At 42.0% G+C, this 25,934-nt stretch overlaps 1 protein-coding gene across 1 annotated transcript; it reads right to left on the minus strand.

The window, feature by feature from the left end:
- Positions 1 to 18,645: 18,645 nt before the first annotated feature.
- Positions 18,646 to 23,768, minus strand: LOC119735133. Its single transcript, XM_038208831.1, has 3 exons — positions 23,054 to 23,768; positions 19,317 to 20,600; positions 18,646 to 18,909 (listed from the first exon to the last, which is right to left on the minus strand). Exons 1-3 carry the CDS (start codon positions 23,766 to 23,768, stop codon positions 18,710 to 18,712), a joined length of 2,199 nt encoding a protein of 732 aa, XP_038064759.1. The 3' UTR covers positions 18,646 to 18,709.
- Positions 23,769 to 25,934: the final 2,166 nt, after the last annotated feature.

The raw sequence follows: 25,934 nt of genomic DNA on the forward strand, positions 1-25,934 counted from the left end.
TTCGTCACTCGGGGGAGGGGCGTGAATTTGCAGCACGTTAGTGCAAAGAGAGGAAAGGGGTGCGGGAAGGCAAAATAGGGGTGCGGGCGTGAATTTGAAGCATGTTAGTGCCAAGAGAAGAATAATCATTCGTACATATAAATATTAATTAGCCATAATTCCAGAACCCTTTGCCCTATAATCATGAAATTTCTTGTGTATATTCATGAAGAGTTGCTCTATGCATTTTCTTCGTCACTCGGGGGAGGGGGCGTGAATTTGCAGCATATTAGTGCAAAGAGAGGAAAGGGGTGCAGGAAGGCAAAATAGGGGTGCGGGCGTGAATTTGAAGCATGTTAGTGCCAAGAGAAGAATAATCATTCGTACATATGAATATTAATTAGCCATAATTCCAGAACCCTTTGCCCTATAATCATGAAATTTCTTGGGTATATTCATGAAGAGTTGCTCTATGCATTTTCTTCGTCACTCAGGGGGGGGGGGGGGAGGGGGCGTGAATTTGCAGCATGTTAGTGCCAAAAGAAGAAAAGGGTGCGGGAAGGCAAAATAGGGGTGCGGGCGTGAATTTGCAGCATGTTAGTGCCAAGAGAAGAATAATCATTCGTACATATGAATAACTAATTAGCCATAATTCCAGAACCCTTTGCCCTATAATCATGAAATTTCTTGGGTATATTCATTAAAAGTTGTTCTATGCATTTTCTTCGTCACTCGGGGGAGGTGGCGTGAATTTGCAGCATGTTAGTGCAAAGAGAGGAAAGGGATGCGGAAAGGCCAAATAGGGGTGCGGGCGTGAATTTGCAGCATGTTAGTGCCAAGAGAAGAATAATCATTCGTACATATGAATAGTAATTAGCCATAATTCCAGAACCCTTTGCCCTATAATCATGAAATTTCTTGGGTATATTTATGAAGAGTCGTTCTATGCATTTTCTTCGTCACTCGGGGGAGGGGGCGTGAATTTGCAGCATGTTAGTGCCAAGAGAGGAAAGGGATGCGGAAAGGCCAAATAGGGGTGCGGGCGTGAATTTGCAGCATGTTAGTGCCAAGAGAAGAATAATCATTCGTACATATGAATAGTAATTAGCCATAATTCCAGAACCCTTTGCCCTATAATCATGAAATTTCTTTGGTATATTCATTAAAAGTTGTTCTATGCATTTTCTTCGTCACTCGGGGGAGGTGGCGTGAATTTGCAGCATGTTAGTGCAAAGAGAGGAAAGGGATGCGGAAAGGCCAAATAGGGGTGCGGGCGTGAATTTGCAGCATGTTAGTGCCAAGAGAAGAATAATCATTCGTACATATGAATAGTAATTAGCCATAATTCCAGAACCCTTTGCCCTATAATCATGAAATTTCTTGGGTATATTTATGAAGAGTCGTTCTATGCATTTTCTTCGTCACTCGGGGGAGGGGGCGTGAATTTGCAGCATGTTAGTGCCAAGAGAGGAAAGGGATGCGGAAAGGCCAAATAGGGGTGCGGGCGTGAATTTGCAGCATGTTAGTGCCAAGAGAAGAATAATCATTCGTACATATGAATAGTAATTAGCCATAATTCCAGAACCCTTTGCCCTATAATCATGAAATTTCTTGGGTATATTCATGAAAAGTTGTTCTATGCATTTTCTTAGTCACTCGGGGGAGGTGGCGTGAATTTGCAGCATGTTAGTGCAAAGAGAGGAAAGGGATGCGGAAAGGCAAAATAGGGGTGCGGGCGTGAATTTGCAGCATGTTAGTGCCAAGAGAAGAATAATCATTCGTACATATGAATAATTAATTAGCCATAATTCCAGAACCCTTTGCCCTATAATCATGAAATTTCTTGGGTATATTCATGAAGAGTTGCTCTATGCATATTTTCGTCACTCGGGGGAGGGGGCGTGAATTTGCAGCATGTTAGTGCCAAGAGAAGAAAGGGGTGCGGGAAGGCAAAATAGGGGTGCGGGCGTGAATTTGCAGCATGTTAGTGCCAAGGGAAAAATAACCATTCGTACATATGAATAACTAACTAGCCATAACTCCAGAACCCTTTGCCTTATAATCATGAAATTTCTTGGGTATATTCATGAAGAGTTGCTCTTTGCATTTTCTTCGTCACTCGGGGGAGGGGGCGTGAATTTGCAGCATGTTAGTGCCAAGAGAAGAAAGGGGTGCGGGAAGGCAAAATAGGGGTGCGGGCGTGAATTTGCAGCAAGTTAGTGCCAAGAGAAAAATAACATTCGTACATATGAATAACTAATTAGCCATAATTCCAGAACCCTTTGCCCATGATCATGAAATTTCTAGGGTTTATTTATGAAGAGTTGCTCTATGTAGTTTTTTCGTCACTCGGGGGGGGGGGAGGGGCGTGAATTTGCAGCATGTTAGTGCCAAGAGAAGAAAGGGGAATCCACCCCGGCTGTGAGGTGGTCAAAATAACCCGGCAACAATGTTACCAAGTGGGCAAATAATTGTTATTTAAAGATTTGGTCAATTCAATAAAAGTGTCAGTCATGCGTAATGCGCTTGTATGTATTTAGTGTATTTTGTACACTCCATGTTCCAACCTTTAATCATCTTAAAGTTACAATTATTCCTTAAAATATAGCATAAACAGTCATTTTACTCTTCTCTTCTCTGTATTCTTTTAGTGTTAATTTGTTGTTAACAGGTATAATGAATCTAATGCGTAATGTCATCCACGGTAATGTCAGTCACAGACGTTTATTTGCATATTAAAAGAAATCATGACAGTTTTGCTCATTTACTACATGTGTTGGTTACCCTATAAGCTAAAATGCTCGCATGATTTAAATACGTAGAAATTTTAACTTGAAAAGAAATTTGAAAAACACGTTTGACATTTTTGGTTGCATCGCTTTTTGTAATGTCAGTCACGACAGTAAACTACCACTCTAATTGGAAAAACTGAACATGAAATTTTCAATTTTCAATACCGTATTGTGTATTCAGGTCCCAGTAACTCCCATGCCAAACAATGGTTCAGTTGGCTTTAATTGTTTACACATAAGAGCTGAATTGATATTCAAAATTAGTAAAAATGTAATGTCAGTGACGGTCTTAGGCTTAGTGTAATGTCAGTCACCAAAAAACGATGCTTTTTTCCATAAAAGCATTCAGGATAGCAATAAAAATCTGCCCTTCATTGTTTTCTTAGCGCGGGGTCTAGGTATATCAACTTCTATTGTTGACAGACGAGGCTATTTTAATTGGGTGTTAATTTGTTTTACATTAACAGGCATATTCATTCAAAAATTCATGATTCCCCCCCCCCCCCATCTTACTACATGCGTTAGTAACCCTATTAGCTCTAATGTTTTAATGGATTTTGATCTGCAGCACTTTTAACCTGAAAAGACATTTTCAAAACATGTTTGATACTTTTGGGTTGCATCGCTTTTTTTAATGTCAGTCACAGCACCAATCAGGGCTCTGGAGTGCTCTGAAACGTGCAAAACTAAATCAGGCCCACTTTATTACTCACAGTTTAGCCAGCAAATTTCTCCAAAAATTCCACTGGTGCAAAGAAAAATGTCCTCAGTATTTCACCAACCAAGTTTGCAGACTCAATTCAATTTTTAAAGGAGACTTTTCTTTAATATTTTGCACATGAGAGGGAAGTCAAGTGATTTCAAAATCGGGCTAAATACTAGACTGGTACATGTTCAACCATGGTCCAACTTTTTGAAAAGACTGACCTCATTTCATTCAAAGTCAATAGTCTGGTGGCTTGACTACGGAGAAATGTGTAGTAAATTGAGACTAGTTCCCGCTAGTTCCTGTTTTGGGACTCTCATACACAGTATTGAGAGTCCCAAATTTTCGGACTATCACGGCACTAAACAACCCCCCCCCCCCCCCCGGCCATATATAAAAGTTAACCATGAAATATCAAAGATTCAATACTGTATTGTGTATGTAGGTCCTAGTAACCCCTTTGCCAAACATGGTTCAGTTGGCTGTAATTGTTTAGACATTAGAGCTGATTTGATACATGTAATGTCAATCACGGTGGAATTGCCCAGATAATGAAGACATTAAATCCTGTAGCTTGTGTTGGTAATCTCGCCGTCGGTTGAATATTCTCTCCCAGAACTTGTCTGCACGGTTGACATGTACATGTGAACTCCAGTTCTCTTTCTCAGTGAGCGCTACATTTCAGCATATTCCTGTTTAGATTTTCGTTCTCCAAGTTTCCGTACAACCATGTCCATTAAAGTGCAAGCAGCAAACCTTTGTCCAGAAATAGAAGCAAAGAATTATAAGGTTTCAACTGTACAGTGTACGTTACATTAACATATTAAGACAGCATGCACATGCATGGCCTTGTGCAGGGCCAGGGCCCTGGCCACAGTTTTCCCACATACACTTTGTTACGCAACGTTACGTAAATCTCACTGATAGCTGAGCGAGGCAAGGTCACTGGGCCGATGACCACCAGTGATTGTATGCTCTCTCATTGGTTGTATCTGTCAGTGCACAAACCATCGGCGCTGTTGTCTTATTGGCTCATTCTGGTTTGTACACGAACCATCGGTACCGATGGTTCGTGTACATTCAATTAAATGTCACTTCTATCGAGAGTGTCCGAGTAATGTTGCTGTTATAATGCATATAGTATACACGACCATTAAGAAGAGTGCGACAGAAGATGTTTCAAATTATATCCACGATGACTCAGACATTTTGAGTTAAATGAGCTCAATCCCAGTGTCAATTTGAAAGCAATACAAATGTTTGTTGATCCGCAACATGAACTTACGCGTGAAAACTTGATTTATGACGCATTCATTGCTCTTTAACCTTTGTTGGACTTCCGGTAAATGTACCTAACTGCAACTTTATACAAAACAAAAAAAAGAAAAAAGAAACCAGTCATTACCTTCTTCATAAGCTTAGAGTGGCGTGTAGTCTGTACTGGATGTAGTCTGGTTCCCGTTGTTACCCTCCACGATGTACTGTGTATATCCATCCTCCGTATACTGGGGCTGCAGTCGATCGACCGTGGGGCCAGTCGCCGAGGGTTTGCCTTGCCGTCTCTGGTCTGGTTCCCGTGGGTGCAGCTCTGCTACAGTCAATCCAATTCTGGTTTCGTAGGAGCGTGAGGAGTCGGCACTGTCCCTTGTATCGCTGGGTAGAGGGTGCATTGAGATGCGCTGAGGTTCCACGAAGTCGTGACCATCTGAGCTCCTTGTTTTAGATGGATTGACAGTTGCAAGTTGCTGGCGTAAATCGTTACATTGTTTCTGCAGCTTTCTCCTGGATGCAGTCAGATATGCAACAAGGAGGAGGAGAACAAAGGCAACGGAAGTACTTGCTGCTGACACTGCTGTAAACACGGATGAGTTGACTGGGATAGGGGCAACGATATCGACAGTCGCGGTCGGTGAAGTTGTATCTTGATCCGACCGAACCCTTGATGTCTGGTGATACCCATCAGTAACATCTATGCCCGGAGTCTTAGATGTGACACCGTGTTCCTGAGAAGTTGTTATTAGTGATGCCAGGGATGTCTTGGTGTCAGGAGATGTCGAAATAGTGGTTGGAATGAAAGAGGTACGGACGGAGCAGTTTCTGCTGATGTCAGGATAGGCCACACTCTTCATGTAACAGGTGAATACCGAATTACTGTAGGAAGCATCCAGAGTATTTAGATGCAGAGTGTTTTCAACTTGATCCCCGACGATGACTGTATCGCTTAAGAGTGATACTCTGGATGAGATAACAAGGGTTGTCCACTCCAGAGAAACCACTGGTTGAGCTTTTTCTGAGGAGCAATTCAGCACAGCACTTGAGTTGTCGGTGGGGAGCAACGACAAAGTGCATGTTGGATAAGCCATTTGTGGAAGGTAGAAGACTGTCACCAATATGCCTGCGGCATTTCGATGGCCCCCTATTTCCACAAACGCACATTCAAAATGAGTGTTGTCATCAAGTGTGGTGTTATGTATGGTCAATACCAGTGTTGCAACGTTGTTGTTAATATCATATTGGACCAATCCACGGTAGTCGGTAGTGTTTCCTACAAGACATGGAAATCCTTGTACTCCACAACCACCTGAAACATCAATCGCGCCATACTGCTCTGCCTCTGTACCTCGGTACCATCGAACCTCCGATAAAGAAACATTAGCTTCAAGTTGACTGTCACAAACCAAGTACAACTTTTCACCTCGGCGTACTGATACCTCTGGTTGAGTCATGATATCTAACGATACTGCGATAGTGCAGTAAACAGTGTGACACTAATTTTGGAAGCCATCTTTCCAATGACAAACTGCATCATCAGATATATGTTAAAATGGAAACAGTGCAACCGTCACTGAGTCACAGCTGAACGCAAAAAGTCATCTGGAATCCTTCCGTGTTTTACATCAACCATGTCGACTGACACTAGTGCAATTCACACGCAAGGTCTTCACACGGACGAATATTCGTGCCGCATCTACACGTATTATCGCGCCAATTTCCACGGTGGACAATTTCTTGAATGAGAGTCATTTCCAACTGTTCTGTGCCATCGCGACGAACGTTATGGTATTGCATTGTGGCTGTGCCCCTGGCCAGTTCACACAGAAACTGAACTAAGCATAATAATGTTCATAAAATACGCGTCAGTAAGGCCAAAAAAAAAATTTAGTCGGTCTCTGGTCAGCGCGCGCGTTGATTTTAATCATGCGCGTGGATCTTTTTTTTTTCCAAAATGTTCCGCGGTAGCTCCATCAGCGCCCTCTATTTCCGCACCTCCTCAATTTTTTTTTAACCAAAGAGCACCAAGGAATGGGAAATTGCACCAAGGCAAATGATCGAAAGCACCAAGGCAAATTATGGAGGACACCAATGTACACGAGGACAGCAAACAAGCCAAATTGTACCCCACCTTGTCTGTACAATCCAAGCTTGAAGAAAAAAAAAAGCACAAAAGTAAAAAACAAAGCCGCGTGGCCGCGTCAATTCCGGAACTTGGGTCTGACCAGAGACTGAATTTTTTTTTTTTTGGCCTAAAAACAATTTTTTTAAAAATAATAACACTACTTCCTCTTTCTGCACACATTTCGCACGTCACTGACTCTTAACAAGAGAGGATTAAAATACACATACAATTTACAGGGAAAGCTATTGAATTGCAATTGTTGAGTGAGGGATATCATTCGAGGAAGGGTTGATCGAGGGGGAAAAAGGGGGATTCCCTGTGACCTCGTTCGGATTCCTCAAGACCTCGTGCAATCTCCTTTAAACTCTGAACTCCAAAGACAGAAATGCACGCAAACTGATTGAAATGAATGTCAGAGTTGAAGCGTTTTCTTCACATAGTGTGAAATCTGCTCATGACATTCAGATGGGATCTAGACCAGCACTCGCCTTTAGGGCGCACTTCAAAGGAAAACATTTTGGAAAACTTATATACAAAAACATAGTAAAGTGGTGCATGGACCTTTGTGTCTATGGTATAGACTCCTTGCCTTAGTACGCCCTCAGCGGTAACAATGCAAATCATCAACGTCATTGACGGACACAGCTATCGGAATTTTAAGATTAAGATATGCTACTTCCATCATTAGTTGAAGTAGATTGGGCCTATATTGATTTATTGTTTTACGGGTACCCACCGTACAAATTACTAGTATTATATTTAAGCTTCAAAAAGATCTTTATCTAATACAGCTTTATACAGCGGAAATTATGTTCACCATATGCTAACCATGTTTTTTTTACAAGAGTTTCGATTTTTCGAAATCCCAGCGTAATCATAGCCCCAAACTATCTTTAAAAAATACATGCAAAATAACATGCAAAAGCTGCTGAAACGTTTGCTGTCGGTTGGTGTGACCAGGCCCGGATTAAGTGTTTCGTAGGCCCTAGGCACCTCTGTTCCTGAGAATAGAGAAGGAATTGGGAAAGGAAAAGGGAATAAGAACAACGTGGAGAATGTAAACAATAAACACCGCTGCTCAAAACTCCGCGACGCTAAAATCCGGTTCTGAAACCCATGTCAAAGATTGTACATTATGTCATGCCGGCACAAGCTGCTGCGCGAAGTCGCTTCATATACGGGGGTTGACAGCTACAGCTGTGCATATAAAAATATAAAAAAAATATTTAAAAAAAATCCACTATAGGATTTAACCCCCCCCCCCTGCAGTCTGGGATCAGGAAACAGGCCTGAACAAGATATGCGCAAAGGTACTGAGCATGTACATGTACATACAGTTTTGCGACAATGAAATAAAAACATTATAGCTGGATTAAATTTTGTATTTTCGAGCAATTTCGAAACGATTATAGTACAAGCTTTCAATATAACAAATTAATCATTCTTGCAAGTGTCCTCCGATAGAAAATAATTAAAGAACATAAAACAAAAAGTTATGTGGCGATGGCCAAGTCTTCAGGAGTCGGACTTATGACCCTAACTCAATGAGCCCCTTACCGACTTCCATATAGAACTCTTCTGGGACTCGGTACCCGGCCCACCACACCTCCTTCCCTGTCCATCCATGTAACTCGAAAGTCAGGCACCATAAAGGGAGGAAACGAGGTGGCACCCTAAGCCTTGCTGCCGAGTCAGCAAAAGAACCCCGTACCTATACGCAGATGCCAACCTGGACTTCGCAGACAGTCCCAACTTGTGAGTCAGCTTACCGACCGACCGAGCTAACTGCTGTTGGTAAATGACGACGGGAAATTAATACTCTTAAATGACAGAACCGCGGGCATTGAAAACCAAAAAATGACACCAAGCGGGTTCGAACCCGTAACCCTTGGTCCGCTGTCAGACAGCTTAACAACTAGGCTGTTTCAGTAGGTGTTTTTCTCTTTGCGTTTAAAAAACATAATCCTTATTTTGGCAGTGGGAGAGTTACTTTGTGTTGCATAGCAGCACGAAAGATGCATCAGCATCGTGCTATACACATGAATGCTGTTACGTAACTCTTTTCTACAATCATTCTTTTGTACCGAGTAGTTGACTATTCAGAGTCACTACGAGCAATTAACCTTACCAAGGTCGTCCTTATTCTGTCTCATCAATTATTGTTTGGCATTGCGCGTCTTTCGAGCGGCACTGACATGTCGCTTTGACCACGCAGGTGCAATGACAGCCAGTGGCGTAAATCTGGGGGAATGATCAAAATCATACAATTCGGGGATTCACAATGCAGTGCACCACCAAGAGTTTGCCATGGAGAGTCATTTTTCCAAATTACGGTCGACAAAACAAGGCCCATTTGAACGAGTGTCATTTAAACAACTTTAGCTAGGTGGTTATAAATTCGGGTATAGCGTTCTGCCGCCTTACTAAAAACAGCATATTGAAACAAAGAAAAGGAAAAGTCAAATTTATACTCAAATCATGCGCTTACGAAACCATTGACCGGAAAAAAAACTAACAAATTCAAATGTCCGGGCCAATGCGAATTTGTCGACCATCTCCCACAATGCACTAGGAAAATGAACTTTCCGTGGCAATCTCTTGGTAGCACAGGAAACGCCCGAATTGCCCGGCCGTGGACATTCGAAAAGACCGGGGGGGGGGGGGATGGACACCACTTTATACTGGGACGCTCTTTATCATTTATGTATATACTCGCGCTTACATTTTTAAAAGCTTTTGTACTTTGTTTCCCCACTTTCCAGTGCTATTGAATACATTTTATTTGCTGGAACGTTCGGAAAATACCTTACAATTTTCATTTATTTTCTCATCACATACAAGTGGGGGATGATTCAAAAGCCCATCCCATGGTCAAAAAGTGTGGGGGTATACCCCCAAGGCACCTCACCCCAGGAATTACGCCCCTGATGACGGCGCACGGAGCCAACGAGCCTGCCACTTGCATGGTCTTTTTTTGTGACCGGGTTGCCATACGCCTTGACTCAAGTCTACGGTCATGAAAAGGCCTTTGAGATGAAACATCTTAATTGGGGTCGTATTGTGTACTTAACAAGCGAGTATAATTTTTTACTAACATCTGAACATGTAATACGCCAATCGGCGGCGGCGAAACGTTTTTAAAACTGGGGGCATCACCAAAAAGGGGCATTTGCTCAGGAAAACGGCACCTTCCGTCTGTGTGAAAGAGGAGAAAATTATGAAACTATTTTCGTTCACATTGCAAGGAATGCATGTTACCCAGAGCAAAATTTACTACCAACGTACCCTTTTTTAAATGTTTGCATTACGTTTTAAAAGCGTCAGGAGCATTTCTTTACAGGCCAGTTTTCCATTTTGAGAGGGGTACAATTTTTTTTTATTGCGAGAGGGGTCATTCGTGCTTTCGAGGGATAGTTTTCCATCACAAGAAGGTTCACAATCTTGTTAATGCGCAAGGGGTACTCGTGTATTTGAGGGGCATTTTTGCATTACAAGAGAGGAGATCATTTTTAAACGCGATCATAATGCTTCCATGTGCGTTTGAGGGCAAATTTATTTTTATCTCGAGGGGGCATATTTGTGACCTAATGTGGCAAAATGAGGAATGTCCCCCCAAAACCATGTTATGAGTAATCAACGCCTGAAGTTGGATACACGAGAAAAATCATGTAATAAGAACCAGAAAATGGCCCTGTCTTAAAAAAAACCACAAAATAAAAATCTGTGGCTATAGATTAGGCCTATATATTGGGAGTGGGGGGTTCATAGAACGGATCCAGAACACACCTTTTTTGGGGGGGGGGGGGCTGTACAAAATAATCAAGCCAGGCTAGGCCAAACTGGTATAGGTCCTTTCTCTAACAGCCTGTTGGGCACCGATTCTGGAGGGCGTCATTCGCGTCTCAAAGTGGGGATGGCACATACATGTGTATCTTGATCAGTACTAATTGTGTCAGTGCGAAGCCTTACCGGCGCGGGGTTCGGGGCCCGCTGAAGGGCCCCTGAAATAAATGGATACTAGGCGCCCTGTGGTGCGATCTGAGGCAATTTCTGACGTCTGCCAAAGTTTTAGCTCAAGATCATCATTTAAACATCTATTTTTTTGCGTTTGGAGTCATTAAAGCAGCTGTTCTGAGCTATATAATCAAATGTAGGCTTCATATTTTTATTCCGGGACGAAAGTCGTTGGGGAACGACATCGGTCCCCCCCCCCCGTTCCCCACCGATCGACGCCCATGGTTTCAGGTTTCAGGTTTATTTCCATACTATAAGGTAATTAAATTGAATAATATACATCAGGTAAACATTTTAACGAAACTTTGAAATAATAGTATGGGGAGGCCAGACAAGAAGCCGAAGCTTGTACTAGGTCTGCCCCCTTCACAAAGAATACATGTAGTTATACAATTCATGAATAATCATAGGATATATCAATAACATGTGATTAAATTACATTAAATTCACGAGATCATGCAAAACTTTACAAAAAAAGAATAAGTTACTTGAAGTAAATTTACCATCCTTGGCTTTACATGTGTTGTTAATAATTTTACTTGGCAATAAAGTAATAATTTTGCTCTTAATCACCATTGATATTAGCCGTAGTGAGAAGTAGTTTTTTATAATACAATTTACATGCTCTAATTGAGATCATTGGGCAGAGAGATCGAATTTTATTCCAAAGGAGGGGCCCCTGGTGTCGTACAGTTGAGAGGTGTAGGGATGTTCTAACTTTATTAAGATGAAGCTTATTTGACGATCTTGTGTCGTAATTATGAATATCTGTGTTCATTACAAAAAACGATTTAATATTCAAAGGCAGTATGTTTTTTTCAAAATTATACATCAGAGCACACAATTTATATTTATAAAGATCATATACAGATAAGGTGTTGAACTTAACAAATAGCGGGGCAGAGTGATCCTTAAAACTAGAACCATTAATCAGTCTTAAAGATTTCTTCTGTAAAACGAGCAATTTATCAAGGTAGGTTTTATGAGTATTTCAAGGTAGGTTTTGGTTGGCACCGTGCTTCAGAACGACCGACTTTACTCGTACATTTTATACGTAGGGCCAATGCATACATGCGGTACAGCATCAGTTAGTGAAATCAAAAAATCTGAGAGAGACCCACAAACTTTTTTGAAAACTTTTCTCTGCGCGTGTGGGTGTGGGTATAGGCCTATATGTTTTATGGCACACTGCGGTATTTTCGTAGGCCCTCCCCCACGTTTTCGTAGGCCCCCAAGTTGTTCGTAGGCACAGTGCCTACTGTGCCTATTGGGTAATCCGGGCCTGGGTGTGACAACGTCACAAGTGCCATTGTCTTAACTGTGATGCCAAGGGTCAAGGAGTGAATACAACCGCACGAATTGCCTTGCGTTGGTCTTGTTTTATACATCTATACACTGTCTGTGCGGAACATTCAAGACAATCATGTGGTTATTAATCCATCAGACAACGTCAAGAACGCTCCGCAGACTTTCACACATTTTCCTCACAGTCTCCTTTTCTCAATTGAGTCTGAATAAGTAAATGTCTTAGTTATGTCGGGAGCCGCGAGGTGCGATCCCGGGATGGTGGTTAGGGTTGCTCGCCACCGGGGGCCGAAGAATAGCTTCTTCTCGGGAACAGACTTCAAATTTCCAAACGATTTATTCCCAGACTCGATTGATTGATGTGGCAGCACAAATAAAATATAACAAAAAACAAACCCCTAGAGAAAAAGTTTTCTCTAATAACAAAGTTTGAGTAATCTTACTCCCTATATTGTGAATTAAGGTAAGTTCAAAACTTATTTCAAGTTATCAACAATCAATTATAGCTCTTTTAAAATAAAGATAGGTATACAAAGCTGACATGAAATGCGTTTGTTTTTTCCTTGCTTTAAATATGGTTTGACTCACCCAATGCAGTTAAGAAATAAAGCCATGTTTCTGTGATTAAGCCCATACACTCCAGCCATACATAGGTTGAGGCCTGGTACTACTACTAGAAATGTACCGGGTGAAGCCCTGTTAATTAAGTTAACAAGCAAAGAAAAACTTCATAGGCTAATATTGAATCATGTAATGCCTACATATAGTACATGTACATGCATGTCGCGTACTGCGTACTGAAGTACAAAACTCAATAAAATCAATACAGCAACAGACTACGCAGGGCAATGAAAACTGCTTGCGTGACGCAGCGCGTACTGACCATGGACGTCTAGCGTAAGTACAGCACATATGCACACATTGTATGATTTGATAAAACAAGCCTGACCCAACCTCTCACTAGAAAGCTTTGTATTTCTCCATCCCAATGCACATATCAAACTAAGACATACGAAAGGTCTTTTGAAAAGTTCTCCTTTTGCATCACATGTGGTTGAGCGCGGGATGGCCGTGCGAAACACACAAAAGCTATTAAACTTACGTCCAAAATTTGCGGCCGCCCGCCTGTTCGGATTGAGCATTCCAACTTGTTGTTACACTAAGTAAACAGAACAGCTTGTTTACATATTAATACGCTGTGGGAAAATTCCTCATAAAATAATATCTAAATAACCTACATTAATTACAGTTGTAAGTCGAAACATCCGAATGATACAATTATTAAAGTTTCGACCAGGGTTCAAAAGCCTTATACGTGTATATTGACTTTTGTAAAATAAAGTTGGCACTTATTATTTATCGGAGGTATACACGCAGTGATCCGTCCGTGCGCGGGAGTCACGGAGGTCAAGGGTTCCTATGTTTCATATGACAATATGTAGATTACAGAACATATGCAAATGACTACGTATAGCCATATTTGCATATAAATGAATAATACATATCCAACTGTCTGAGAACAAAACATAGAGGTCGCACTCTTCAATCCACGGTCTCCGACATCTACAATTATACCTTAGGCCAAAAAAGTATCCGGTTTCTGGTATGCGCGCGCATCGCCGTAGCCATGCGCGTCGGCAAAATTATTATTTTTTTTTCAGTGTAAGGTGATGTCTCAAAACCGCCAAACTCACTGGTTAGACTGGAATCCTGCGGTTGCACAAGTTTAACGTGTTTTTAGATGGGGTTACGATCGAGTAAAAGCTTTATGTGGCCGCTCTGTGCTCCCATATATTTTGCACTAAATTTAGTCGGGCACCATTTGCAGACGGTGTTGTAATTTTGTAATTGTGGGTCTAGAAGCCAGACTGACGGAGCGATGGTCGTGTATCTGGAACCTGTAAACGCTTTTTAATTAGCTCAATATACTTCTCAAGCCTTATGGCCTTACTTGATCACCTCAAGCTGCACTCTGAAGGATATTTTGAGAGTTTTAAGGGGATCGAAGCGTCATCTGCAACGTCAGTCGACATTTGAGGAGAAAAAAAAACAGTTGGGTAAAAAAAAACCGCGTCGCCGCACCACTTTTGGGGCAAGCTCCATACCAGAAATCGGAGACTTTTTTTTGTTTGGGCCTGAGCAAAGTGCACAAGAGTTTTCGTTCAACACTTTAATGACGAAGAGAATGCAAGCTGATATCGCACATATCAGAATGCAAGCTGATATCGCTGATGTCAGAATGCAAGCTGATAACACTCCATTGTTCTGAGCCTAGCTTTCTTTTTGAATTAAATGTCAAGTTTAGTTGGAACTGACAGCGTCTGTGAGTGGGGAGCTTCATTCTTATATATCAGAATTTCCCGGATCACGAAGATCGAGGTCTGGTAGAATTCACTGTCTGTTGGGATATTCATAGTCACACAGTGCTGCATGGCCAACTGTGAAAGAGAAAAAGAGAACCATTGGTTGAACATGTTGCTGTTATGATGCAGGTAGCATACACGACCATTAAGGAGAATGCGACGGAAGATGTTTAAAATTATATCCACGATGATTCAGACATTTTTAGTCAATCCCAGTGTCAATTTGAAGGCGAAACAAATGTCTGTTGATCCGCAACATCAACTAACTCGTGAATACTTGATTTATGACGCATTCATTGCTCTTTAACCTTTGTTGGACTTCCGGTAAATGTACCTAACTGCAACTTTATACAAAACACATTGGTTTTGAGACACCAAAAAAAAAAGGAAACCAGTCATTACCTTCTTCATAAGCTGAGAGTGGCGTGTAGTCTGTACTGGATGTAGTCTGGTTCCCTTTGTTACCCTCCACGATGTACTGTGTGTATCCATCCGCCGTGTACTGGGGCCGCAGTCGATCGACCGTGGGGCCAGTCGCCGGGGTATTGCCTTGCCGTCTCTGGTCTGGTTCCTGTGGGTGCTGCTCTGCTACAGTATATCCAATTCTGTTTTTGTAGGAGTGTGAGGAGTTGGCACTGTCCCTTGTATCGCTGGGTAGAGTGTGCAGTGAGATGCGCTGAGGTTCCACGAGGTCGTGACCATCTGAGCTCCTTGTGTTAGATGGATTGACAGTTTCAAGTTGCTGGCGTAAATCGTTACATTGTTTCTGCAGCTTTCTCCTGGATGCAGCCAGATATGCAACAAGGAGGAGGAGAACAAAGGCAACGGAAGCACTTGCTGCTGATAGGGACACTTGCTGCGGGATAGGGACAAGGATATCGACAGTCGCAGTCGGCGAAGTTGTATCTTGATCCGACCGAACCCTTGATGTCTGGTGATACCCATCAGCAACATCTATGCCCGGAGTCTTAGATGTGACACCGTGTTCCTGAGAAGTTGTTATTAATGATGCCAGGGATGTATTGGTGTCCGGAGATGTCGAAATAGTGGTTGGAATGAAAGTGGTACATGTACTTGGTCGGACGGAGCAGTTCCTGCTGATGTCAGGATAGGCCTCACTCCTCATGTAACAGGTGAATACCAAATTACTGTAGGAAGCATCCAGAGTGTTTAGATGCAGAGTGTTTTCAACGTGGTCCCCGACGATGACTGTATCGCTTAAGAGTGATACTCTGGATGAGATAACAAGGGTTGTCCACTCAAGAGAAACCACTGGTTGAGCTTTCTCGGAGGAGCAATTCAGCACAGCGCCTGAGGTCTCGGTGATGTCCAACAACAAAGTACATGTTGGATAGGCCATTTGTGGTAAGTAGTAGACTGTCACCATTACACTTGCGGAATGTTGAATTCCCCCTACCAGAAACGCACAATCAAAACGAGTGTTGTCATCTAGAGTGGTGTCATGAATTGTTAATGCTAATGTTGCATCGTTTTTCTCATTTTTGACATATTGGACCAAACCACGACTATCTGCAGTGTTCACCGCAGGACATGGATATTCTGGCAAACCACAACCACCTGAAACATTAATCACACCATACGGCTCTGCCTCAGTACCTCGGTACCATCGAACCAACGATAATGAATCGCTAGTTCCAATTTGACAGCACATGGCATGTGTAACTCTTCACCTCTCCGTACTGATACCATTGGTTGGCGTATGATTTCTAACGATACTGTGATGTTTACAAGCAGTGGAATTACCAATATGCCCCTGAATTTGGAAGCCATCTTTCAAATGAAACACCGCAGCATCAGATAGACTATAAATGTCAAGATGAAAACGGTTCAACCATCACTTGGTCACTACTACGCGCAAAAAACACCACCCGGATCCCCTTCTGTGTTAAACATCAACTATGTCGACTAACATTGGTGTAGGCCTATACATGTACGGTACAGAGTCTTCACACAGACGAACATTTATGACGCTCAATCACGTATACTGGCAAGTTTTCATTGGACTGTTGCTTGCCGACAAGACGATTTTTTCCATATCATTTTCACACCGTAGCTGTGAACGAAACCAGTTCATACAGAGACACATATCAGGCTATTTTTGTTATCAAAACTACACGAGGTTATACTAAATAAATAACACAACTTCCTCTTTCTTCCCTACTCGCACGCAAGTGACCCGGAACGATCAAAATACAGTCATACAACGCCTACCGTACAGGGAATGCTTTTGAGTAAACACAAACATGCATAATTTAATGTGAGAAACTTCGCCTAAGGGAGAAATCGGTGGGTTGCCAATGACCTCGTTCAGTCAGCACATTACGGTAAAAAAATGAAAGGCGGAAATGTAATCAAACCTATCGAAATTAGCGTCAGACTGTGAAGCAATTTCTTTTATTATCCATGATCTGAGTTATTATCATAATAATACGATTCATCATCAACCTGTGTACTGTCCTGATTATGACATCTGGTCATGATCTTGAGAAATGCGCGCGTTGAAAATGCAATTCAGTAAATGACGGAAGTATTCGGAGCACACAGAAGTAAAAAAAAAAAATCATACAATTGGCCTATACATGTAGTACAGTGGTGTGTGGACTGCGTGTATATTAATACGACCTCAGCGGTGAAAATGCAAATCAATACTATCATTAATTCACGTTTATCATTAGTTGTAATTCACGTTTATCTTTAGTTGTAGTAAATAACAGTGATTCTTTTTATACAAGAGCGCACCCCATACTTAATTACTATCATAATGTTCAAGTCTCCAGGATATGTATATATGCAAACCTTTATCTTGTTTTATACATCTATATACAGTTCAATTGAAAATTGTTTGTTTTGGAAATAATCACAAATCCATTGCCAAAGTGTTAAGAACGACCTATAACTTTTAAACTTTCCTCACAGTCTCTTTGCGTAATTGAGTCTGAATAAGGTCCTGTTTACAATACAAATGTACTTAAAATAAAGTTAACATGAGATTTCGTTCCGCATATACAATTTATGCTGTGGAATTCTCTCAATCCGTCTCTTAAAAAGATGTCATTTGCATCATTGTTCAAACGCAAATATGAAACCCAATTAATTAACAAATACGTATAAGTGTCATTCATGTTGACTTGCACATCCTTATGGAGAATAATCTCATTTTGTACGACCAAAAAAGTTAGTTTTATTTCTTATTACTAGCTCTGAACCAATAGTTTTTGTTGTTTAACTCCCATTGTTGTACTTGTACTTGTAATTAATTGTAACTGTAATTGTAATTGTAATTGCAATTGTTCTTTATTACAGTGGGGGTCTCCACTCGACAAGCTTATGCTTTTAGGAGACCTCCATCCACCCATACACAATAATGCAAATGTTATGTAATATTATATGTACATGTATGTGTTGGGAAAAATTGAAGATTTGATTGATTAATATGATATTATCTTTAGCCGTTTTCTTCTTGTCCAATGCCTGGAACAAGTTGCTTGCAAATAGCCAATGTTCTCAGAGCCCAAGTTTTCCCATCTTTCTTTTTCAGTTCAGACTGTATTACAGTCTATGGTTCCGGAGTTAAACGAGACAAACGGCTGAACTTCGAAGCCCAATGTTACATCAGAAGCAATGTTACTTTACTCCAAGCAATTTGCGTTATTTGACCCCTTTCCTTTTTTGGTCGGACGAACATGTGTCAAGATTCCAGGCTTAATTCACATTTCATGTATCGAGGTATGTTTTATCCCAAAAGTTATTATCAAAACGCATACTTTTCGTATGCTACACACGCGAATTTAATTCCGTCTAGCTTGCTGTCATTTGGAAGAAATCAAGAACTGTAGGTGATTTCCAACGATCAGATAAGTGGAAATAAAGCGTTATGTAGACGAAATCTAGTTCGTGATTAATATGTAATGTTTTTTTTCACTGATTGTTTTTCCAAATGGGCAGTGTCATTGAGCTGAAACGTCAAAGGGTAAGGCTTTCATTGCTGTAATTTGGATTTGATTATGTTATTGTTTGAAACGAACTAAATGCATGACATGAAAACAACGTGCGTCGCATCCAGCAGCCGAGCCATTCAAATCACTGGAATAAACTTTGACCTTTGTTGAAATGACGTCACTTTATATCGACCCTAAAGTTGTAGTGCATCATCCGATGAAGCAACATACAGGATATTGTCGACGAACACTGCAGTGCAGTCATCGTCGTTGTAATTCCCGTTGATGTTGCTGTCGCCCAGACGTTGCCCAAGCGGGCCACCGGCTTGGAGCTGCCCCGCCTCGTCGTAGGCTCCCATGGTACTCAGATTGTGCAGATCAGCCGCTTTCTGAACTGAAACAGAAAGATGGGAAAACTTGGGCTGTTAGAACATTGGCTATTTGCAAGCAACTTGTTCCAGGCATTGGACAAGAAGAAAACGATAGGAAAATTGGAGTTCCGTGTAATTTTCAAAGGCTTGTGGGACATACTCTGATCTTCCCGAGTGTTTCTTTCGTTTCCTGCGCATTTTGACTGCCGTCAGCTGTCTGCAAAGTTCGCATTAACTTTTATCTTTCAGGTTTTGGTTGAGAAACTGGCCATCTTGATAAATTACAGAATGGGTCCGTTTTTAAATGCATTTACTGCAAATATATGAGTTCCCCTCAAAATTCCTTTTTGAACAGTAAAGACCCATAGGTATACCACAATGAGAAAATTTGACTTAGCGAGTTGGCTTAAATACAATTATGTACACTCACCATTTTGTTTCATTTTGCCATCATGTGAAGGTTTTGTCATCTTCTGCACAGTGGCATACGAGTAGACACCCAATACACATGTATCATCATCTGATGACACGTCAGGATCCAGTACTGCATACACCGGTGGCGGCGGAGTCTGCTCCCAGATGACCGTTGACACAGCGTAGGCGCCTTCGGGCGCGGGAGGTGCTCGATCGGTTGACTCCGCGTCTCTGACTTCATGCCCACTAGCTCTTTGGCTCGCAGGTTGGTTAAAGTAGTTGTGATTGTCGTAGACATTAGCTGCCTGCCTGCTAATCTCATCACTTGGTCTGGTGGGAGTGGATAGCTGGAGGGTTGTGTCTCTGTTCTCCCAGCTTCTTGACTTCCTCCTTGACGACACGAGGCATATTATGATGACAAGGAGAAGGATGATCACACCACCCACAGCTGATGATACTGCAATTATTACTGTACTAAACGAGGAAGGGTTTGAGTTAGTTGGACTTGAATCAGTAAAGTGGAGAGTCAGCGAAGACAAATCTGTGTTGGACAAGTCATGTGTTGTCGATACTGATGAGGGATCGGTGGAGACGGTGGTTGGTCCGATATCGACAGAGCAGTTTCTTTCGATTCCCGGGAAGGCCTCGCTTGTCATGTGACAAACGTACCTAGTGTAGGTCCAGGATGGGTTTAAGTGCAGTTTGTTTTCGACTTCATCGCCTGCAACTGCCGTTATCCCTCCAAGGATTACGTTTGTTGAATTGTCCAAAGTTGTCCATAAAAGGGAAACATTTGGTCGGGCAAACTCAGACGAGCATGTCAGAATTAAAGGTAATGCGGGTGTGTCGTGGGAGTTTGGAGATACAAAACACCTCGGGTAGGTTGTATTTGGAAAGAACCTAATGGTCACCTTTATAATTGCAGAGTGTGTGGTTGAACCAATTCCTTCATTGAGATATACCACACACTGAAACGATGTGCTGTCTTCAAGATGACTCGGGGTAATTGTAAGCGTCAGCCTTGCATCGTTATCTGTGCCTCTTTCGTAACGCACAATTCCACGATTGTCAGAAGTGTTCACAGCTGGACACGGATTTTCTGAAGATACACCACAGCCGCTTGAAGCATCAATAACACCGTACATTTGAAAACTGGAATTTTGCTTTCGGTCCCATTGAGCTGTGTTGATCATATTTCCGGACGAGAGCATTGTTATGTTACATGACAACTGCAATGGTTCCCCTCTCCGAACGGACACCGTCCCCGGAGCAGTAACCATCACTGAAGTTGTGACAGTTGCTGTCACAACAGTGACAGGTTGATAATTACTTCTCTGGTCATCTTAACCTCTTATAAATAGAACACCAAACGAGAATATTTGCGTTTAACGTACATGCATTCCACTGTCGACTACATAACACAAATGACTGCTTGCTGTTTCTCCCATTACCATGCACTGCTCTTTCTCCCATTACCATGAACGTGAATGTGTTTGTATCAAGTTCACTTCCTCGTTCCGTAGTTGTATTATATTTCACCCCCAATAAATACTGACACTTTTGTCGTACTTCGGTACGGAAATTTGATTAACAATAAGACATGGCTAGACAAGTCGCATAAACTGTATACGGTTTAAAGGGTTTCGTGCACACTGTGCAGGAATTCCCGATTTAAAAAGTGTTTTGTTGCGTTCAATGACGTAAAGTTGTTGAAAACCTTTCCCACATGATGGCGCTGTTCATGGTAGAAACGCGCATGCCAATTATAACTGATTGTATGCATATAAGCGTTGTACGTCCACTAACAGGCAAACAAAAAATACCCCGAGAATTCATCAGTGGCTTGGCTTCTGTGTGTTTTTCCCCCTTGATAACTCCTTGTATAACATGTTGACTACAAGAGTAAAATCAAAATTAACGTTTCAATGTCGCAGTTTTTAAAACATCAGGGACCCAAAAATAATTTGATCACAAACACACGATGCCAGTTATAATTTCACATCTCTCAGTTTCTATGACAGTTACTGTAATTGATGACTCAATCAACTGCTTTAAAAAAAGAAGCGGTCAGTACATTTCAGCTTATTTTGATTGACAGGCCATAGATAATGTTGAGGGTGACGACGCACTCTTTTGTCGTTTTTGTTGGGAAAATATAGTAATTTGTTTGTACAGGTTTGCCTACTCACAGTAAAAATGGTTATTATTTTGTTTAATGCAACAAATATGATCCATATACAAACACTTATCTTGTTTTATACAGCAGCTATATAAAACAAAACCTTTAAATCGGACAGTCAAGACGATCATGTGGTAAATCCATTAGACAACCAGTCCAGATCAAAAGCAGTTTTACCATCACACTCTCGGTATAGGCCCCTTACCTTTCTGAAACTATTTACATGAATGTGGTTTGTCGAAATCACAGTGTTTTAAACATCGTCATAGCCCAGCTCATTAATCTAATGGAAAAGGATCTTAGAACACATTTTACTCGGTATATGCCACGTGGTACAATGTAGTGGTGACCTCACTGTTTTTCAGTGTCATAAGTTTATAAAGCATTTAAATGGTCAATAATAATATCAACAATAATAATTTATTCAGGCAAATTTACATATAAAAAATACAAAGTAAATACAATCAGATAACACTACTGAAGAAAAGAACTACAAGATATATAGAAAAATATAAGGACAACAACAACAAGCAAGCAAAAAGAGGGTTGCCTAGGGGAAGACTAAAAGTGTATCATAAAACTGTCACAAAATGGCGTGTCACTCCAAGGGCGAGTATAGGGAGAGGGGCAACGGGGTCATGCCCCCCCCCCCCCCCCCAAAGAACCCAATTGTATTTTTTCAAGTGACGTCGCAGTTAAGGCAGGCAATGCGTACATAACCATCTTTTCTCAAAACAATTGATTAAAGTGGTCAGAATTTGCCTCAGATCGCACTACGTACAGAGCATCTAGAATCCAATTATTTTCGGGGCCCTTAAGCGCTCTCCCTTCCCCAAGCTATCATTTTGTTGACCCAATTTTGGGTGACCAAATTTTTGTTTGCCCACCTCCCCCCCCCAAAAAAAAAAAAAAAAATGTGTTCTTGATCAGCCCCTCATGTCACTCCAAGAAGTGAATAAATCCACACAGTAAAATAATACAAAAGAACGCAAGCCGATATCAGGACACTCCACTATTCACAGACACTTTTTAATTAAATGTGAAGTTGGGACTGATGAGGCACTGACATCCTTTTTTTCAGTGGGGAGGTTCCTTTTGTGTCAATATTTTTTTGTTTCACGGAGGTCCGGTAAATGCAGAACTCACTGTTCGTTGGGATGTTCATAGTCACACGGTTCAGCATTGCCGTCTGTGAAACATAAAAAAGAACCATTTGTTGTAGCTTGTGTGATTCATATAGAAAAAAAAGGTTTGGAATAATGCGATAGAAGATGTTTCAATGTGTGCCCACGACTTGATGACGATAACGACGGAAGATGTTTCAAAATGTACCCTAGATGACTAAGCATTTTTAAGAAAGACAATTCATACATTACTAGCTCAATTCCAGTGTCCATTAAATTGCTAAAGCTTTCTATTATTTTTTTTTAATTCTGTAACATCAACTTACTCGTGACTTGAAATTGATTTGTGATGTCTTTATTGCACTTCATTCATTCGGTTCATGTACCTAACTGCAGTTTCAAGCAAAACGAATTGGTGTTGAAACCAGAAACAAAGGAACCAGTCATTACCTTCTTCATAAGCTGAGAGCGGCATGTATTCTGTATTGGATGTGGTCTGGTTCCCGTTGTTTCCCTCCACGATATACTGTGTATATCCATCCTCCGTGTACTGGGGCTGCAGTCGGTCGACCGTGGGGCCAGTCACCGGGGGTTTGCCTTGCCGTCTCTGGTCTGGTTCCTGTGGGTGCAGCTCGGCTACAGTATATCCAATTCTGGTTTCATAGGAGTGTGAGGAGTTGGCACTGTCCCTTGTATCGCTGGGTAGAGTGTGCAGTGAGATGCTCTGAGGTGGAGGTTGCTCTGAGCAGACTGTTGGCACAACGAAGACGCCCTCGGGTGCCAACGGTGGTGGTGCCCGATCGGTTGGTCCTACGACTCTGATACTTCCTGGTTTGACGGGAGTGGGTAACTGGAGGTTTGTCCCTTTGTCTTCCAACCTTCTTGACTTCCTCCTTAACGACACGAGGCATATTACGATGATAAGGAAAATGATGATCACAGCACCCACAGCTGAAGATAATGCGATTATTAATGTACTAAATGAGGCAGGGATTGAATTAGTTGGACTTGAGTCAGTAAAGTGGAGAGTTGACGAAGAAGAAAACGTGGTGGTAGTAGGTAAATCATGTGTTGCCGATACTGATGAGGGATCGGTGGAGATGACGGTTGGTCCGATATCGACAGAGCAGTTTCTTTCGATTCCAGTGAAGGCCTCGCTTGTCATGTGACAAACATACCTAGCGTATGTCCAGGATTGGTTTAAGTGCAGTTTGTTTTCGACTTGATCGCCTGCAACTTCCGTTATCCCTCCGAGGGTTACGTTTGTTGAATTGACCAAAGTTGTCCATAGAAGGGAAACATTTGGTCGGGCGAACTCAGACGAGCATGTCAGAATTGAAGGTAATGCGGGTGTTTCGTGGGAGTTTGGAGATACAAAACACCTCGGGTAGGTTGTATTTGGAAAGAACTTAATGGTCACCTTTATAATTGCAGAGTGTGTGGTTGAACCACTTCCTTCATTGAGGTATACTACACACTGAAACGATGTGCTGTCTTCAAGAAGGCTTGGGGTAATTGTAAGCGTCAGCCTTGCATCGCTATGTGTTTCTCTTTCGTAACGCACAATTCCACGATTATCAGAAGTGTTCACAGCTGGACACGGATTTTCTGAAGATACACCACAGCCGCTTGAAGCATCAATAACACCGTACATTTGAAAACTGGAATTTTGCTTTCGGTCCCATTTACCTATCTTGATCATATTCCCGGACGAGAGCATTGTTATGTTACATGACAACTACAATGGTTCCCCTCTACGAACGGTCACCGTGCCCGGAGCAGTAACTATCACAGAAGTTGTGACAGTTGCTGTTGTAATGAGTAACAGGTTGATTATTACTTCTCTGGTCATCTTAACCTCTTATAAATAGAACACCAAGCGAGAATATTTGCGTTTAACGTACATGCATTTCACTGTCGACTACATGCATAATACAAATGACTGCTTGCTGTTTCTCCCATTACCATGCACTGCTCTTTCTCCCATTACAATGAACGTGAATGTGTTTGTATCAAGTTCACTTCCGCGTTCCGTGGTTGTATTATATTTCACCCCCAATAAATACTGACACTTTTTCGCACTTCGGTACGGAAATTTGATTAACAATAAGACATGGCTAGACTAGTCGCATAAACTGTATACGGTTTACATGGTTTTGTGCGCACTTTGCAGGAACTCCCGATGTAAAAAAGTGTTTTGTTGTGTTCGGGCCCTGTCACACTTCTGCGTATCCCAATTCCTTATGAGTTGCGCATTGACATTTTTTTCATACGCAGTCGTACGCACAATATGCACCTCATATGCATCTCTATCGTTTTGTGTAAGTTTTATGTACGCAGGCGTATGCATGGTACGGCCCAGTACGCCGGATAGTTTTGGGCATGCACAAAACTACGCTGCGTACGCTGTTACGCAGGTCATAAGTTATAAATACGCAGCGCATCGGTCCCGCATCATGTGTTCGTGGGGGATAAGCGGTTCATACGCAGTAATACGCTGACATCCCGGCACGCACCCCGTCAGCATATGAGCCGCCTATAATTGGACGTATACATAGCGTACTTGCAGCGCAGATACAACGCACGCTGAACGAACTCATAGCGAATGCCGACGTATTGCGTCAGGTATGCGGTCGGCATATAAGTAGGGTGCGTCCGGAATACGCTCAGCATGTGCACTACATACTGACCTATTCGCAGCCCGAAAAATAATGTTGTGCACTGCATACGCAACTCATACGCATCTCATACGCAATTGATGCGCTGAATTCGTTACTTGTACGATAGATGTGCGTCGCACATAAGTCAAAGTATTCAAAAAAAAAATCGACGTTTTGAGCGTACGGCTGCGTATTGAAAAAATTGATAAGGAACTCATAAGGAATTAGGATACGCGAAAGTGTGACAGGGGCTTTCAATGACGTAAGGGCCCTGTCACACTTCTGCGTATCCTAATTCCTTATGAGTTGCGCATTGACATTTTTTTCATACGCAGTCGTACGCACAATACGCACCTCATACACATCTCTATCGTTTTGTGTAAGTTTTATGTACGCAGATATACGCATGGTACGGCCCAGTACGCAGGATAGTTTTGGGCATGCCCAAAACTACGCTGCGTACGCTGTTACGCAGGTCATCAGTTATAAATACGCAGCGCATCGGTCCCGCATCGGTCGAGTGCGTTACGAGTACGCTTTGTGTTCGTGACGCACCCCGTCAGCATATGAGCCGCCTGTATTGGACGTATCCATAGCGTACTTGCAGCGCAGATGCAACACACGCTGAACGGCGAGCGGCGGAAATGCGGCGGGAATACGCTCAGAAGTGC

This window comes from Patiria miniata, unplaced genomic scaffold, assembly GCF_015706575.1.
Source record: "Patiria miniata isolate m_02_andy unplaced genomic scaffold, ASM1570657v1 HiC_scaffold_29, whole genome shotgun sequence".
Lineage (NCBI taxonomy): Eukaryota > Metazoa > Echinodermata > Asteroidea > Valvatida > Asterinidae > Patiria > Patiria miniata.

Excerpts from the sequence above, each read along its gene's own strand:
- LOC119735133 (XM_038208831.1), bottom strand. The coding sequence starts at position 23,768 with ATGACAAGCGAGGCCTTCACTGGAATCGAAAGAAACTGCTCTGTCGAT. Across the intron at positions 20,601-23,053 it reads GCTCTCAGCTTATGAAGAAG|CAACTGTCACAACTTCAGTG; the intron begins GTAATGACTGGT and ends CTGTTGTGACAG. Across the intron at positions 18,910-19,316 it reads TGGCAAAATGAAACAAAATG|TTCAGAAAGCGGCTGATCTG; the intron begins GTGAGTGTACAT and ends TTTCTGTTTCAG.